At 47.4% G+C, this 12,963-nt stretch overlaps 1 protein-coding gene across 6 annotated transcripts in view; it reads right to left on the bottom strand.

Moving 5' to 3' along the window:
- Positions 1 to 584: 584 nt before the first annotated feature.
- ARHGEF9 (Cdc42 guanine nucleotide exchange factor 9) overlaps positions 585 to 12,963 on the bottom strand; it is a 134,164-nt gene continuing 121,785 nt past the window's right edge. For 4 of the 6 annotated variants that reach the window (XM_088527511.1, XM_010212850.2, XM_088527514.1 and 1 more), the window contains 2 exons: positions 2,759 to 3,362; positions 585 to 787 (listed from right to left, as the gene is read on the bottom strand). In XM_088527511.1, coding sequence (XP_088383637.1) covers positions 3,181 to 3,362 — 182 coding nt within the window. In that variant the 3' untranslated portion in view covers positions 585 to 787; positions 2,759 to 3,180. The remainder of the gene's footprint in view (positions 788 to 2,758; positions 3,363 to 12,963) is intronic. The other 2 variants (XM_088527512.1, XM_088527513.1) reach the window with 2 other exon arrangements.

Genomic DNA, 12,963 nt, shown 5'->3' with positions numbered 1-12,963 from the left:
GGATGCACCTAGGTTGGTTCTTGTCTGAGCTTTGTTTTTGGAGAGGATAGGGAGGCGAAAGTCTTGAATTTGGATCCTCTGTTCTAGTGTCTAGGTCAAGGGGTGATGCAAGTCATTTACCTAGGGAAGAGGGTTGGTTTGTTTTTTTAAATTATTCTTTTATATATATATTTATATATATATATACTTTCAGCCAGAGAAATCCCGTAAACGTGTACGTTTGTCACAACTGCCTCGTTTGCTGCGTAGGGAATGATGGTGGGTGGGTTCCTCCTGCCTGGCATCGAAAGCAAAGTCTGCACCAGGCAAAACCAGCCCGACCCGCTCGCGGCCGAGCCGCGTCCGGAGCGCTCGAGCCCGCGCGGCAGCCCGGCCCCTGCTCCCCGGCGCGAAAGCCGCAGCGGGCAGCAAAAGCGGCGCCCGGCGCTGGTTCTTCTTTGCCGTAACGCGCCATCTCCTGCAGCAGCGCGGCAATTTTACGGAGGGGGGGGGAAGAGCTTGCTTGGAAGTCCTGCCTGAGCGCCAAGCCCCCTCTTTTCCTCTGGAGCAAACGCCCGCATCTGCCTGGCCAGCCGCCCGGCCGGGGCAAGGGCTGGCAGCAGCGCTAGTGTGGTCTGGCTTGCCGCTTAAGAAAGGCGCTGCGAGTCCAACAAGTGGCCTTGTCAGATCAAGCGAGTCTTGATTTATGATGCAAATAATGGTGTGGCGGTGGTGTTGCTTTTTTCCTAGTGCTGAATATTTAGGAAGCATCTTCTCATAAAAATTATGGATGTCTCATTCTCACTCTCTGAGGCACAAAACAGTAAATGAACAGGCTTAACTAATGCGCTTGTTACTTTTTTTCTTTTCCCTAAGCAATTAAAAAGGCAAAGGAATAAGTAAAATTTCATCATGCTGACAATATTTTATAATCTCTCTCTCTCTCTTTCTCTCTGTCTCTCTGCAGCTCTCTCCGGCCATTCGGCAAGGGTGACAGAGCATATGCCCTTCTGTAAACACCCACTCTGTGGAACAAACCAAACAGTAATCGCTGCAGATTCTACTTTAATATCCCAGCTTAAAAATACAGAGATACAAAACAATGTAAAAATTGTTTAGATATAAAATGTATAGCCTCCTAAATGGGAATTCTGGCATTTAGCTTTTGCCTACTGCTGGCTGCAGCAGGGAGATGCTTCCTCTCCAACACCTGCTCTGGTTTCTCTGCTTATTGATAATTTCTAGGTTCATAAAAAGTGCTGAGATTATGGTTGTGCTTAAATTAAAATATAGCCACTGCTTTGCAATATGCCTTGAAAGGGAACAGGCTCCCTATTTTCTTGTTTTTCCTACGGGAAAAAAAATGTATCTCCATGCTAGGTGGCCTGGGGTTGCTTATCAAATGCCTGAGATTCAAAACAAAGCAACAAATACTGTGATCAATTGCTTCATCCCACCTTTGCAGAGGAGCTTGCAAAAACAGCTTTGCAAAGCTTTAAGTTCATCTCCTAACACTGGTAGAACTGTCTCATTGTCCAAGCCAAAGAAAACCCACAACATCCTAGGGCACAACAATTTGTTTTACAAGCTTGAACAGAAGCTTTTGGGCTTGCAAAGAAATGCACCGAAGGCTGAAGCCATAGCAAGTAGCTTTGGAAACAAAGCTATTAATCTTTAGAGTGAGAAAAAGAGAGAGAAAGAGACCCAAAGAGTTTAAGCTAAATCCTGTCGAGACTGCTAACATTGCTACACCTCTGCTCAACCGCTGCTCCAGGTTGGCCTCAACCCATCGCTGTTCTAGCTTAGGTCACCCAACTATGATCACATGGCAAAACACCTTGGCTCACCTCCAAACCAGAACTTGCATGCATTAAATAGCAGGTGACACCCCCCCATTACTTAAGCAATGATCCTTAAGCTAACGGGTCACTAGTGGCCACTAAGGGCTTGCTGGACAGGTCAGCGCCCGGAGCGAAGCCAGGGAGCTTCCGTGGCACAGTGAAGAGCCGTGCTGGTCCCTGCTCGGGGATCACTGCTCCTGCCAACTGCAATTTGGAGTTCGTTAGAGCAGTATTATGCAGGCGTGAGCATGGCCGGCCCTAAGGATGGGACCTTAATTCCTGAAAAATGGCCATTTTTGGAGCCTAATAGCCAATTTTCCACTAGCTGCAATGGAGGGCGTGAAGCCACCAATTTTTTACGCTTCCATCTTTGCACAGGAGACAAAGATTGGAGTGGGCATTTCAGAGTTGTGACTTGGCTTTAAAAAAGGAAAAAAGAACAAAATTCAAACAAAAAACAATCCCACAAATAAAAGGAAAATAAAAGGGAACACCAAAGGAACGACAGCCCCCGCTAGTCTTTTCTCAGCCTTACTCTGCCGGTGAGCAAAGCCCACCCTGCTGAGAAAAAGAGAGCACTGGGGAAAAACAAAATAAATAAATTAAAAAAGCAAGACAACAACTAAGGAAAATCCGCTCACTTCCTAAGAAAGCCCTTCGGCTTGTTTCCCCCTACTCGCAAGAAAACACTTAAAGCCAGAGAAATACTGCGCAGCAGAACATGGTGCAGGGCAGAGCACATCCAGACAGGCACAAGCCAGAGCAGAGTGCGGGGAGGAGGGCAAGGGACGATGCTCTCAGTGATATGGCAGGTCCGGGGACAGCCAGGGGAGGCACGGAGATGAAGGGAGAGGGAACAGACACTTCCCGACACTCCGAGAAACAAACGACACCCCCTGCCCAACCCACCATAAATAAAAATGAAATAAAATATACACCAGTGCAGTCCACGAGGAACTCCAGGACGAGCTCGCGCAAGCGAGGAAGCAGGCTGGGATGCCAGTGGCGACTCAGATGGGAATGAAGGAGAACACAACAACAACAAAGTTATGTCCGACCAATGGAATAAAATAAAATAGGTCACATGGTTAGAAATCATTGGTGCTTCCTAGTATCTAGTAGCAGATTGCTTCCCAAAAACAACAACAAAAAGTTTTTGGTCCTTCTATATATATATATACATATATATATATGTGTGTGTGTGTGTGTGTGCGTGCATATATATATATATATATGTATATATGTTTAGTTGCAACAGTGCTTCTCCGAAAAAAGGTCCATCTATAAATATAATTTTATTTATTTTTATTTTTAATTTTTAGTTTTTTTAAGTTTAAAATTCTCCGTCTCACTCTATGTATTATTTTTTGAATGGCGTTAACCTGCTGAAGTTTTGCCAGAATGGTGACTGGCTGCGTTTGGGTTCGGTGAACTCGAAGACCTGGGCCTGGGATATGCCATCTGTCACCATGTACTGTCCCTGATTTAATGGATCCTGGGGTGGTGGGTAGGCTGGAGGAACCGACCTGGAGTAGCTGACACCTGCATCGATGATTGGGGGGAAAAAGAAACAGATCAGTCAAAGTGCAGTTGGGTCAGTAGCCGTTCTTTGTCATGCTATCGCTTCCCAACAAGCAGGGTCCCGAGCAGTGGGGAGCGGCGCTGGAGACGGCAGCTCTACGGACGACGGCAGCGCCTCCCTCACACCTCACCTTGGCAGCTCCCTACGCTAGGCAACAAGCTGATGACCTGGAGCAGACAGGGACTTCTGCGCGCGGCAGAGCGGCGGTGGCCCGCCTGGGGAAGTCCTGCCTTTCCGCCAAGACGCGGGGAATGTCCCCGACTGGGCAAGGGCAGCCAGCCGTGTCCTTTGACCCCGCGCCCTGGTTGTTGCCAAGCTCGAGGGCGTCCCCCAATTCCCTTGGGGAGGTGCTTTGCCCCTGGCTCCTCTCGGTGCCGGTGGCAGGAGCGAAGGCAGCCGGGCATCTCCTTGGGTGACTTTGGCAGGACTTCTCCACAGGGTTTCCTCTGGGTTGCCTCCTAGGAAGGGCAACGTGCCCTCTGGCAAGGCTGCTGTGAGCGGCAAGCACATGGGGTGAAGCCTTCCTGCAGGCAGGAGCAGCCCCTCACTGTGGAGAGAGGACGGGGGCCTTTCCCATGGGAGAATGGTGTTAGAAGCATTCCTGAGGGTGACCTCACCCGCCCACACACTAGGGGGGACCACACTGGAAGGGGCAGGGCAGAAGGAAGAGATGGACTTGGACGCAGGTTGCAGTAAGGCCCAGCCATGGCTGCATTGCCTCAATGGCACACTGGAGTGTTCTTCTCTCCATGGGGAAGCTGGTTGACTTTGCCTGGGGCCACCTCCAGGCGACTGCTTTCCCTGGCGTTAACCGCAGGCACCGGGTGACTCTGCGCGAGTAGACCAGTGTCTTCCTCTGGAGATTGGGGCAGCATGACCCACCTACCTCACGCAAGGGTTGTGAAGCCTAAATTAATTAATGTTTGTAAAACACTTTGAGATCCTCGGCTGGGAAGGTGCTAGAGAAGGCAAAATACGGTGATTAGCACCCAGGTACCAGAGCAAGGTGAGCACAAGAAATGCGACGCTTTGCGCGTGGTCAGCGCTCCCTACCCACGCACGCACACATGCGCGGTGGCCCGGCGCTGGCGGCCCCGGCACAGCTGCGCTGCGCGCCGGCAGGTACTTACAGCCAAGGGCACAAGCCTCACAAAGGGCGCTCGCCGAGTTCGGCCGACCACTTTTACACACTGCCGCACTGAAATCCAGGATCTCTCTTTGATACGAAGCTAAGGCTTTCGCGTGGCAGGAGAGAGAATTAATTCACTTCCCTTGCTACACAGTTTACCAGTCGCCAGTTGTTAGAAACCCCCAAAGGTTCAGACTGAACAGAAATATCATCCGGACTCTGCTTAACTGGTTTCTTTATCTTTACAGCAAGTACTATCAAGCCATGCTGCTCTCTGTCCACTGTAGGGAAGGTGGACAAAACTTGCTCCATGATTCATTACTTATCAATTTTTCATGGGTTCATCACAGGCAACATTTCAAAGTTGGTTCAATCTGGGGGCTTTTTATATCTGCATTCCAAAATCCAAACTTCCTCATCATCTTGTTTTCTGCCTTCCTACCTTGTAAAGCTCTCCCTCTTTCTCAACCCCCTCCTTCCCGCAAGAAGCCTGCCAAGCAGGAGGCAAACCCCATGCAGCCCTTGCTGTTCTGAGGACAAATCCAGATGGGATTGCTTCCCAGATGCCTTGGACAGTTTTTGGACAATCCTTGCTGGCTGGGTCCAACTGTAAACTCTAATTTGTCACCTTGTGTGATCCAAGCCAATGATGTCCCATAAGGGCAGGGCAGGAGCTCATCTCCCTCTGCCCTCTTTTCTGTCCCTTCTTTTTCTACCGCTTTCCTGCTCTGGATTTCTGTGCCAGAAGGCAATTCAGCAGGTGGCCAGGGCAACCAATCGCAGAGTCTGCTCTGGAGAGCAAAATCCTTTCCTGTACCCTTAGTACAGTGTACACACACTGCTGGAGACCACTAGGCATTAGTGCTCTGGGATTACCATTTCTCCTAGGCGAGGAGAGGTCTTCTAGGATCTTTTGGGAGGTCAGGATCTGGAATAGGTCCCTTATGCGGCTGGAGTTGGGAAATGTATCTTCTTCTGTCTAGTAATTGACTTGGATTCCTGGCTGACCCAAAGGACTTTAATGGGAAATAGTCCTTGTGCAATCAGGGTTATTAACTAGTGCTCCACAACACAAAAGAGCTGTGAATCTAAAGCTGCTATTAAGGGACATGTAGCAATTGTCTCTAGCTATGTAAGACCTGATAGATCCCGTTTGCCATGCTGAGCAGGACTGAGCTCTTTATTGTGACTAAACCAATGTGTGGAGAGTGAACTTAGGTATTTCAATCATGACACAGAAGTGCTGAGAAATCTCCTGGATCAGCAGAATCTTATGAGCTTGGAGGGATGAAGAAGTGGAGGAAGAACAGCTTGACTGAAGTCCACTGAAATCCATGGAGTTACCCTGCAAAGCAGCTACTCCATAGCCTGTCTTCTCCAAAAGAGAAAAGGCAGACTCCCCTGGCCAGATCACAAGCAACCCCCCATGGGAACATATATGTCCCCTTGGAGCGTAACTGCATAGACACTGCCTCTTTCATCAGTCAAGAAACTCAGACCTACACTTCCCAAGTTGTTTATGTGGCTCTGCTCAAGGCCTAGGCCTTTGGTATTAATATCTCAATCAGATGAACCCAGTTGGTTCTACTTGAATAAGCAGCCAAAGGTTTGCATATTTATCAAGTGCACCCTCCTGCCTAAATTATCCAAACACTGCATTTCGATCGCATGCATAATTGCTGTGTGTTTGTGGGCATGCAAATAAAAACATTTGTGCTCTGGAAAATTAGATTGGTAAATCCATAACAATACATTTTCTTATGAAATTGTCACCCAGCACTTTGCAATAGCCAGAAATGCTGCAAGAAGGGCTGTTAGAGATACCCGCTAGCTTGACAAGGTAGAACACAGGAATTATATGTTGGAGGAGAAGGGAAATTCACTCAATCTGAACACCTTCAAAGCCTGAGAAACAGGAATTCAGGGAAAAAAAAAACAAAAAACACTGTGACAGGTTGGAATATTTATATTCTTTGCTGAAGTTGTTCCCTCATCAGGACTCAGGGCTATTATGCAAAATCGTCTCATGAGGGTTTTTTCTATATGCAAAGTCGTAACTCCACTGCAATTCATCTGAAAAAAATAAGCAAAACTCTTTCCCAATGCAATTTTGGGCTGCTTGGTGAACAGAATTCAAAGCTCAAAGGAGAAGAATCGATAGCTAAGTAATGTTTTCTCGACACAGCTGCTGTGCTGCCTTTCCTGGGCATGAGGAACAGCCACACAGCAGTGCCCAGACTTGGAGCTCCTTCTGCTGGTTCCTCCATAATTCTGCACTGTGGCTGAGTGTGAAGCTTGCAGTTGCACCGCAAGCCTGTTCAGTAGCGTGGAGATCGTGGAAATCTGCTCCGAATGAGGAAAAAAAAAAAAAAAAACTCTGGGCTTTACAATCTGGCTAGACAAAACTGGCAGTGAGAGATAATGCACTCTCAGCTGAAATCATGGCTTTTTTTAGTGCCAGATAACGTCACTTTGAATCATTTGTCTTTCTCACATCAGGAAAACAACTGTGAGAGTTAAAGACTGTCTCTTTTTTTCCTTCTAATTCCATTTTCTCAAAGTGTCTCTCATTCTTGGACTTACCCTAGGATCCCCAAGCAATATTTCCGATAGGAACGAGTACTGGAAGACCTAGGAACGAGCTATTAACTCCCAGGCATCCCACATGGATGTGTGCTGACAGACCCAGTTATAATCTAGGACAGCTCCATTAATGCTGCGCTGTGCCAGAGTTAATACAAAACACACAGAGAACACACTTACATTTGCCGATATACAACCACAAAGCCTTTCCTTACAAGATGTTTATTCCGTCCTCAGGCTGTTAAGATTTTATCTCATGCTTTCATGAGCTGTTTCGTAGGCTTTTCTTCTACCTACCCATCTAGACATCATGCTGTTCATTAGCCAGGGCTAGATGGAAGGTAATAAAATATCAACACCTGCTCCCTGTACCTGGGACTTTCCTAGCAGGAAAAGCAGTGCCACACTGGGAACTCCTCACTTCCCTTTGCTCCCCAAAGCATCTAGGGCAACTTGCATTTCTCCAGAGGCATGCTCAAAATTCTAACAAATTCACCCTCCTTATGGATACTATAGCTCACATGCAATATGGGGCAGCAGGGAAGGCACCTCCAGGACATAGGCGTGGAAGGTTTAAATACTCCTGCAGGAGCAACAAGCCAAAGAACCAGAAGTGGTTATGGCTGAGCACCCCTTTGTCCTTCTTCAGCACATTTCAACAGAGGATCTCAAAGCACCTCAGCACTACTCATTCTGTTGCGGTCACAGGTAGAGTTGCCAGCTATTCTGTGTCTGATAGTATTTCTGCTCCCTGACTGCAGAACAAGCTTTTAGAGCAAGAGCTGTAGCTAGGAGCTGTGGATAGGGAATGCTGATAGGACTGCAGGCAGCAGTCCTGATCAGCCACCTACCTCCTTCTTTTCATCTGCATGTTGAACTGCCCAGCTCTCTTCTCTAACCACTAGTCTTCCTTCTCTGCTGGGGGGAAGAGGAAGGGAAAAGGGCCAACTGCTCCTTCAGGGGGAACTTTGCAACCTTTAGAAATATGATAGAGGGAAATGATGGTCTTGTGTCCTAGCTAATGCACAGCCAAAGGCAGTATCTACAAATACTGAGGTAAATTCACTTTCTGGAGTATATTTATCAAGACCATTACTGGATCCTGGTGTCAATAAACTAGATGTTAAGATAGTGATTCCTTATGTGATAACCAAAAGCTAATTGAGGCATGATGGAATAAATGATAGCAGGGCTTTATCAATCAAAGACAGGTGAAAAGTAATTTATCCCATCTTGTATTTATGTAGTCTTCCTCTCCTCCAGCGCTGAGTACACTGATAGCAAAGATCACTCCATCTATTTCTTCGGTATGAAGAGGTCACTTTATCCATCACTACCCTGAAATGCAGCCTCTCCTGGGGTTAAGAAATGCACTGAGCAACACTATTCCCTGTCTAAAACACCACACTGAACTGAAACTCCGGAGGAATCTGGATTGACAGATCTACTGAAGTTGATTTCTCAACATGTCATTGATATCAACAGCTAGACTTCTCAAATAATGGTTTTGGAATTGCTGGAAAACCCAAGAGGTCCATTTCACATCTCACCACAAGGAACCCTCTGGAGAATTTGCTCAGAAGCAGGTACCCACTGAGAAGTCACTAATCTCAGACCTTTCACACTGAGGAATTTATTCCTGAGATTTGCTTAGTTTGTTAAATTGACCAAATTTCAGATGAAACTACTGACTCCAATCAGGTTAGTAATTACTCCACTGAAAAGCCACCTATCTAGATGATCATCGGTGAGACTAATAGGTGCTTTGGTGAGCCCCAGATAGTCACTGCATAATCACCACAGCTGTGTTTTGGAGCTTCTGGTTGGCATCTCTAATTTACAAGTGATGGGATGACTACTAGAATTTCTCTGGATCCATGGGGAAGCAGTACTGTGAACATGGTTAGCTTCGTCCTTTCACCTTTGCTGTGGGAAGCTTTGTAAAAAAAGGGGCAAATGACCTTATTATCTGAAAATGCAAATGCCCCTCTTTGTTTTATAGAGCTTAGTTTGTGTGTTGCTCAGTCTCATTCATTTTCCCTAGGCTATGTCTACATGTGAGAAAGGGATGGGGAACCATGCCAGGACCATGTCAGTCTCGCTAGAGATAGGCTTCAACCCTCAGGAAAAAAACTACAGGAGGCAATTAGAAACCCTGTTACCCAGCAAGACCTGTCCTTCCTGGTCAAATAAAGCCAGCAGAGATACCTTAGCACTCAGCCATCTTGTCTTCGTTTTGCTAGACAGGCTTTCTGTGGGACAGCTTGAACTGCAAGAAGTTGAAGGTATCTGAGAAAGGGTGTTTGGGTCAGGGCTTTTAGGGATGAGTTAGCCACAAGCTCAAGTTATCGGAAGGGAAGAGGTTAGCAGGAAAATGTAGTGACTCAGGGCAAGTTTTACTGGAGGCCCAAGCTGGCTGAAGATTTAACCCCTACCAGGCTACGCACAGCTGGGTGTTCATAGGCAGGCTGAATGACAGAGCTCAGCATCATCTAAATCCAAGGCTAGGTCGGGTGGTGATTGGATATGTGTTTCCCTCCTGCCAGCAGTGCCCAGACCACCAGCCCGAAGACTTGTGTGGTTGGGGGCATCTGCTTTGGTGAAGCTGCAGCACAGCGCAGAAAGGACAACCCTGGACAGACGGGGATGACTCCTAGCATGGATTTGCAGTGCTCACCTGCGAGGGGTAAACCCTCCTGTCTAGCACTTTATCCTGAGGTCTCTCGTATGATTTGGAGCAGCCATTTCACACCAGACTGGAAACACTCATGGAAAGCACTGCTTTGAGATCAGGATCACTTCACTAGGTACTGCCACCTCTGATCCCTGACTGTTTCGAGGATTGTAGGCAAAAAGGCTTTATGTGCTCGAATGAGGGAGACAGGCTATGTGCTGTGTCTGGCCATCTGGTAAGGGACTAAATGCTTCTGAGAGCTGCAAACACTGAGCACTGCAGCCAAGTTTAAAAGTGACTATCGCAAAAGCAGCTCTTGATGGACTGAGGCACTGATGGAAGAAGCACTGGAGCCCTGTGTTTACCCTGGATAATGCTGGCTCTACATTAAAGAAGGACTGGAGGTCCACCAGGCAACTTTAGCCTGGTTTTCACTGTTTTGGTCGATTGTAAGTGTAATTTTGAAAGCACAATCTGATGGGATCTTAATGTCTCGCTTGTCAGTGCAGGCAGCAAAGGTCCTCAGCGGCAGCTGGGCTTATCTGCAGAAAAAGTGCATACTTGATTGTCTGCAGCTTAAAAAGGGTTGTGGGGATTTTTGTTGTTTTTGCAAATCAAGCCAAACAAATCTCTTATTTTGCTATTTCTAGGAGACACCAGGCTGAATTCTACTCCAGTTACCACACTGACATTGAAAGAAGCTAAAGGGCTGTAGCCAAGAAAAAAACTCTTAAACAATCAATGCAAATAATAATAATAATAAAACATAAACCCCATCCCTTTTCACTGTCTGAAGCAAAGGAGCACAGCCAATACAACCCATTCACTTTATGTCTAACAGACTTAAAGAAGGCAGAAAATTGGTTTAACGCTGTCTTAAGGCACCTGGTCTAATATCCTTCCCTTTTGCCCAATGCATTAAGCAGTGCAAACCCTAGAGCAATGCTGAGATCTCCTCTTGCTCATGGTGACGATCATCTGGCCGGGACCCTGGCACTGCGTGCAGCATTGTGCTTTTCCATTTCATCTCCTTAACGGATTTCTCTCTTCCTAAAGAATTTGGGGCAGGGAAATTAGCACTGTTTCCCATCAAATGGGTGGAGGTTACTGAGCTAATCCAGAAACAACTACAACTGACATCCACTGGCACAGGAATGGGCCTCTTCCCTTGTTCAGGAGGACTACTGAGCCCTCCAGGCTAGTGGTGGCCACTGTCCAGCAAAGTCTTGACTCCAAATGGATAAATAGTTCCTATTCCCGAAGGGCCTCCCTGCTCTCTGGTCATAACTGATGCTCCAAAGGCAATTTGCCCCTTGCAGCACCTCTGCCTCTGCGCGACGCTGTCAGGCAAAGCCAAGGTGCCGCAGCCAGCACCCTTCCTGCTGCCCACCCCACAGCCACCCAACTCTCTTGCAAAAATCCTGCGGGCAAAATGTGCATGAACCATTAAAGCCATCACTCCCTGAAAACCCTGTCCCAGGAACCGCCTCCTCACTCCGTGCAACGCTGCAGGAACTCGCACTTCTCATGTGCTCTGGGGCAAACGAACCCGACAAAGCGCTTTCCTCTGAGTAATGAAACTTCCCTTCATAAGGTTGAGATTTTACAGTCAGAGGAGCCTAGGATAATCCCCCCTGCCCCGCACCACTACTTTTTCATGTGAGAGAGAGAGAGTGTGAGAGAGAAAGAGAGAAAATAAACAGAGCCACTTCTGGGTAAGAAATAAGTACAGTTAGGCATATTACACCTGCCAGGATACACATACAGTGATTTAATTGGGAGCACTGGCAGGCATGCTCAGGCACTTTTGAGCTGTGTCAGTCAGTGATCAAACAGGAAAATTATTAATTAATAGCTTAATTAATTAATAATATAACTGAACAATTAAATCGCAAATAACCATTAAAACTGCTTTTGCAATGGCTGCCATGCAAGCCAGGCTCAGGAACCTCCCAGGTGCCACAATTTTAGTCATTGCTTCCGTGCACAGGGAGCAGCATGCGAGAGGTGAGGGGCACATTGGCTCAGCTCATTTCCTGAGCGTAGCCTGCGCTACAGGTCCCTGGTCTATGAGAGGGGCTCCCGGGCCCCTTTTGGGGTCTATATCTATTTTGAGCTTAGCAAATCTGGCCAGGAGAGCTTTCAGATAACATTTCAGAGGACAACATAGGAAATTAGTAGCGAGAAGACCAATGACGATGGAGAGACACGGCAAACCAATGTGTTTACAACTGGCCTAGAAAACCACTACTGGGCCAGCAAAGCCAGTAGACAACACATAGGTGAGGCAGAAAGCAAGGAGCTACTTCAACTACTGCAAAAAATAACCCAAAGCCTGCACAGAATGAGGAAGAACCTGCCCCGGGACTTAAAACCTCCAAGACATGATGAGTTTGTTCAAACCCATTTAAAGGCCTCGTGTGCCAAGGTACTTTGGTAACTAATCAATCTGCCTGGGACTTCAGGAAGCTTGGGGAAACTTGAAAAATGACCTCCCTGCCTTTCCCTCCATGGTTTCTGTTTCCAAGCCTGTAGCTGCAGGAGTTATTGCAAGAGATAATGAGCACTGGCCTTTCAGCCAGGTGGGACTCGGTTTAATACCCAGCATGGCATTGCTTAATTGGGCAGGGAAATGCATCTGATATGAAGAGATATGTAACACCTGGACTAGGATGCTTTCCTTCCTAGAGCTGCTGCTACTGTGCGGTCCTTAAAAAGTTGTAGGTAGCCCAAGGAAATACAGGTCTCCCCTTTCCAAAAGCAGGAAAGGGGGAATATCCCTGATCACCTCCAGCATTTTAACCACCTTCCTTGCTTTGGTGGCAGGAGACTTTGGGTCCGAGCAAAGCCCCCTGCCGCCATCTCCGCACTCACTCCCGTTTCAGCCTGAGATAAACCACTGTGTCTGCTCCATCCGTGGGGCGGCGAGCGTTCCTGCCCCAGGGACAGCGGCTGGGCACCGGACTGGACACACCACATCAAATTCATCTCTGGGAAAATCCCACTGGTTTCAACCGCGGCAGACCAGAGGTTAGTTTGGCCCACAAGATACATTAAGAAAGGATACAAAGCACAAACGGTGTTTTATATATATATAAAAAAGAAAAAAAAAAAGAGAGAGAGAAAGGGAGGGGGGAATCAAGGGGAACGCTGGATCCCAGCCCAGCAGGATTCA

Source organism: Tinamus guttatus, unplaced genomic scaffold (assembly GCF_059628265.1).
Source record: "Tinamus guttatus ecotype Peru unplaced genomic scaffold, ASM5962826v1 Tinamus_guttatus_pri_ptg000287l, whole genome shotgun sequence".
Classification (NCBI taxonomy): domain Eukaryota; kingdom Metazoa; phylum Chordata; class Aves; order Tinamiformes; family Tinamidae; genus Tinamus; species Tinamus guttatus.
Note: the sequence above shows the minus strand (reverse complement) of the source record. Positions and strands in the feature narration are given on the sequence as shown.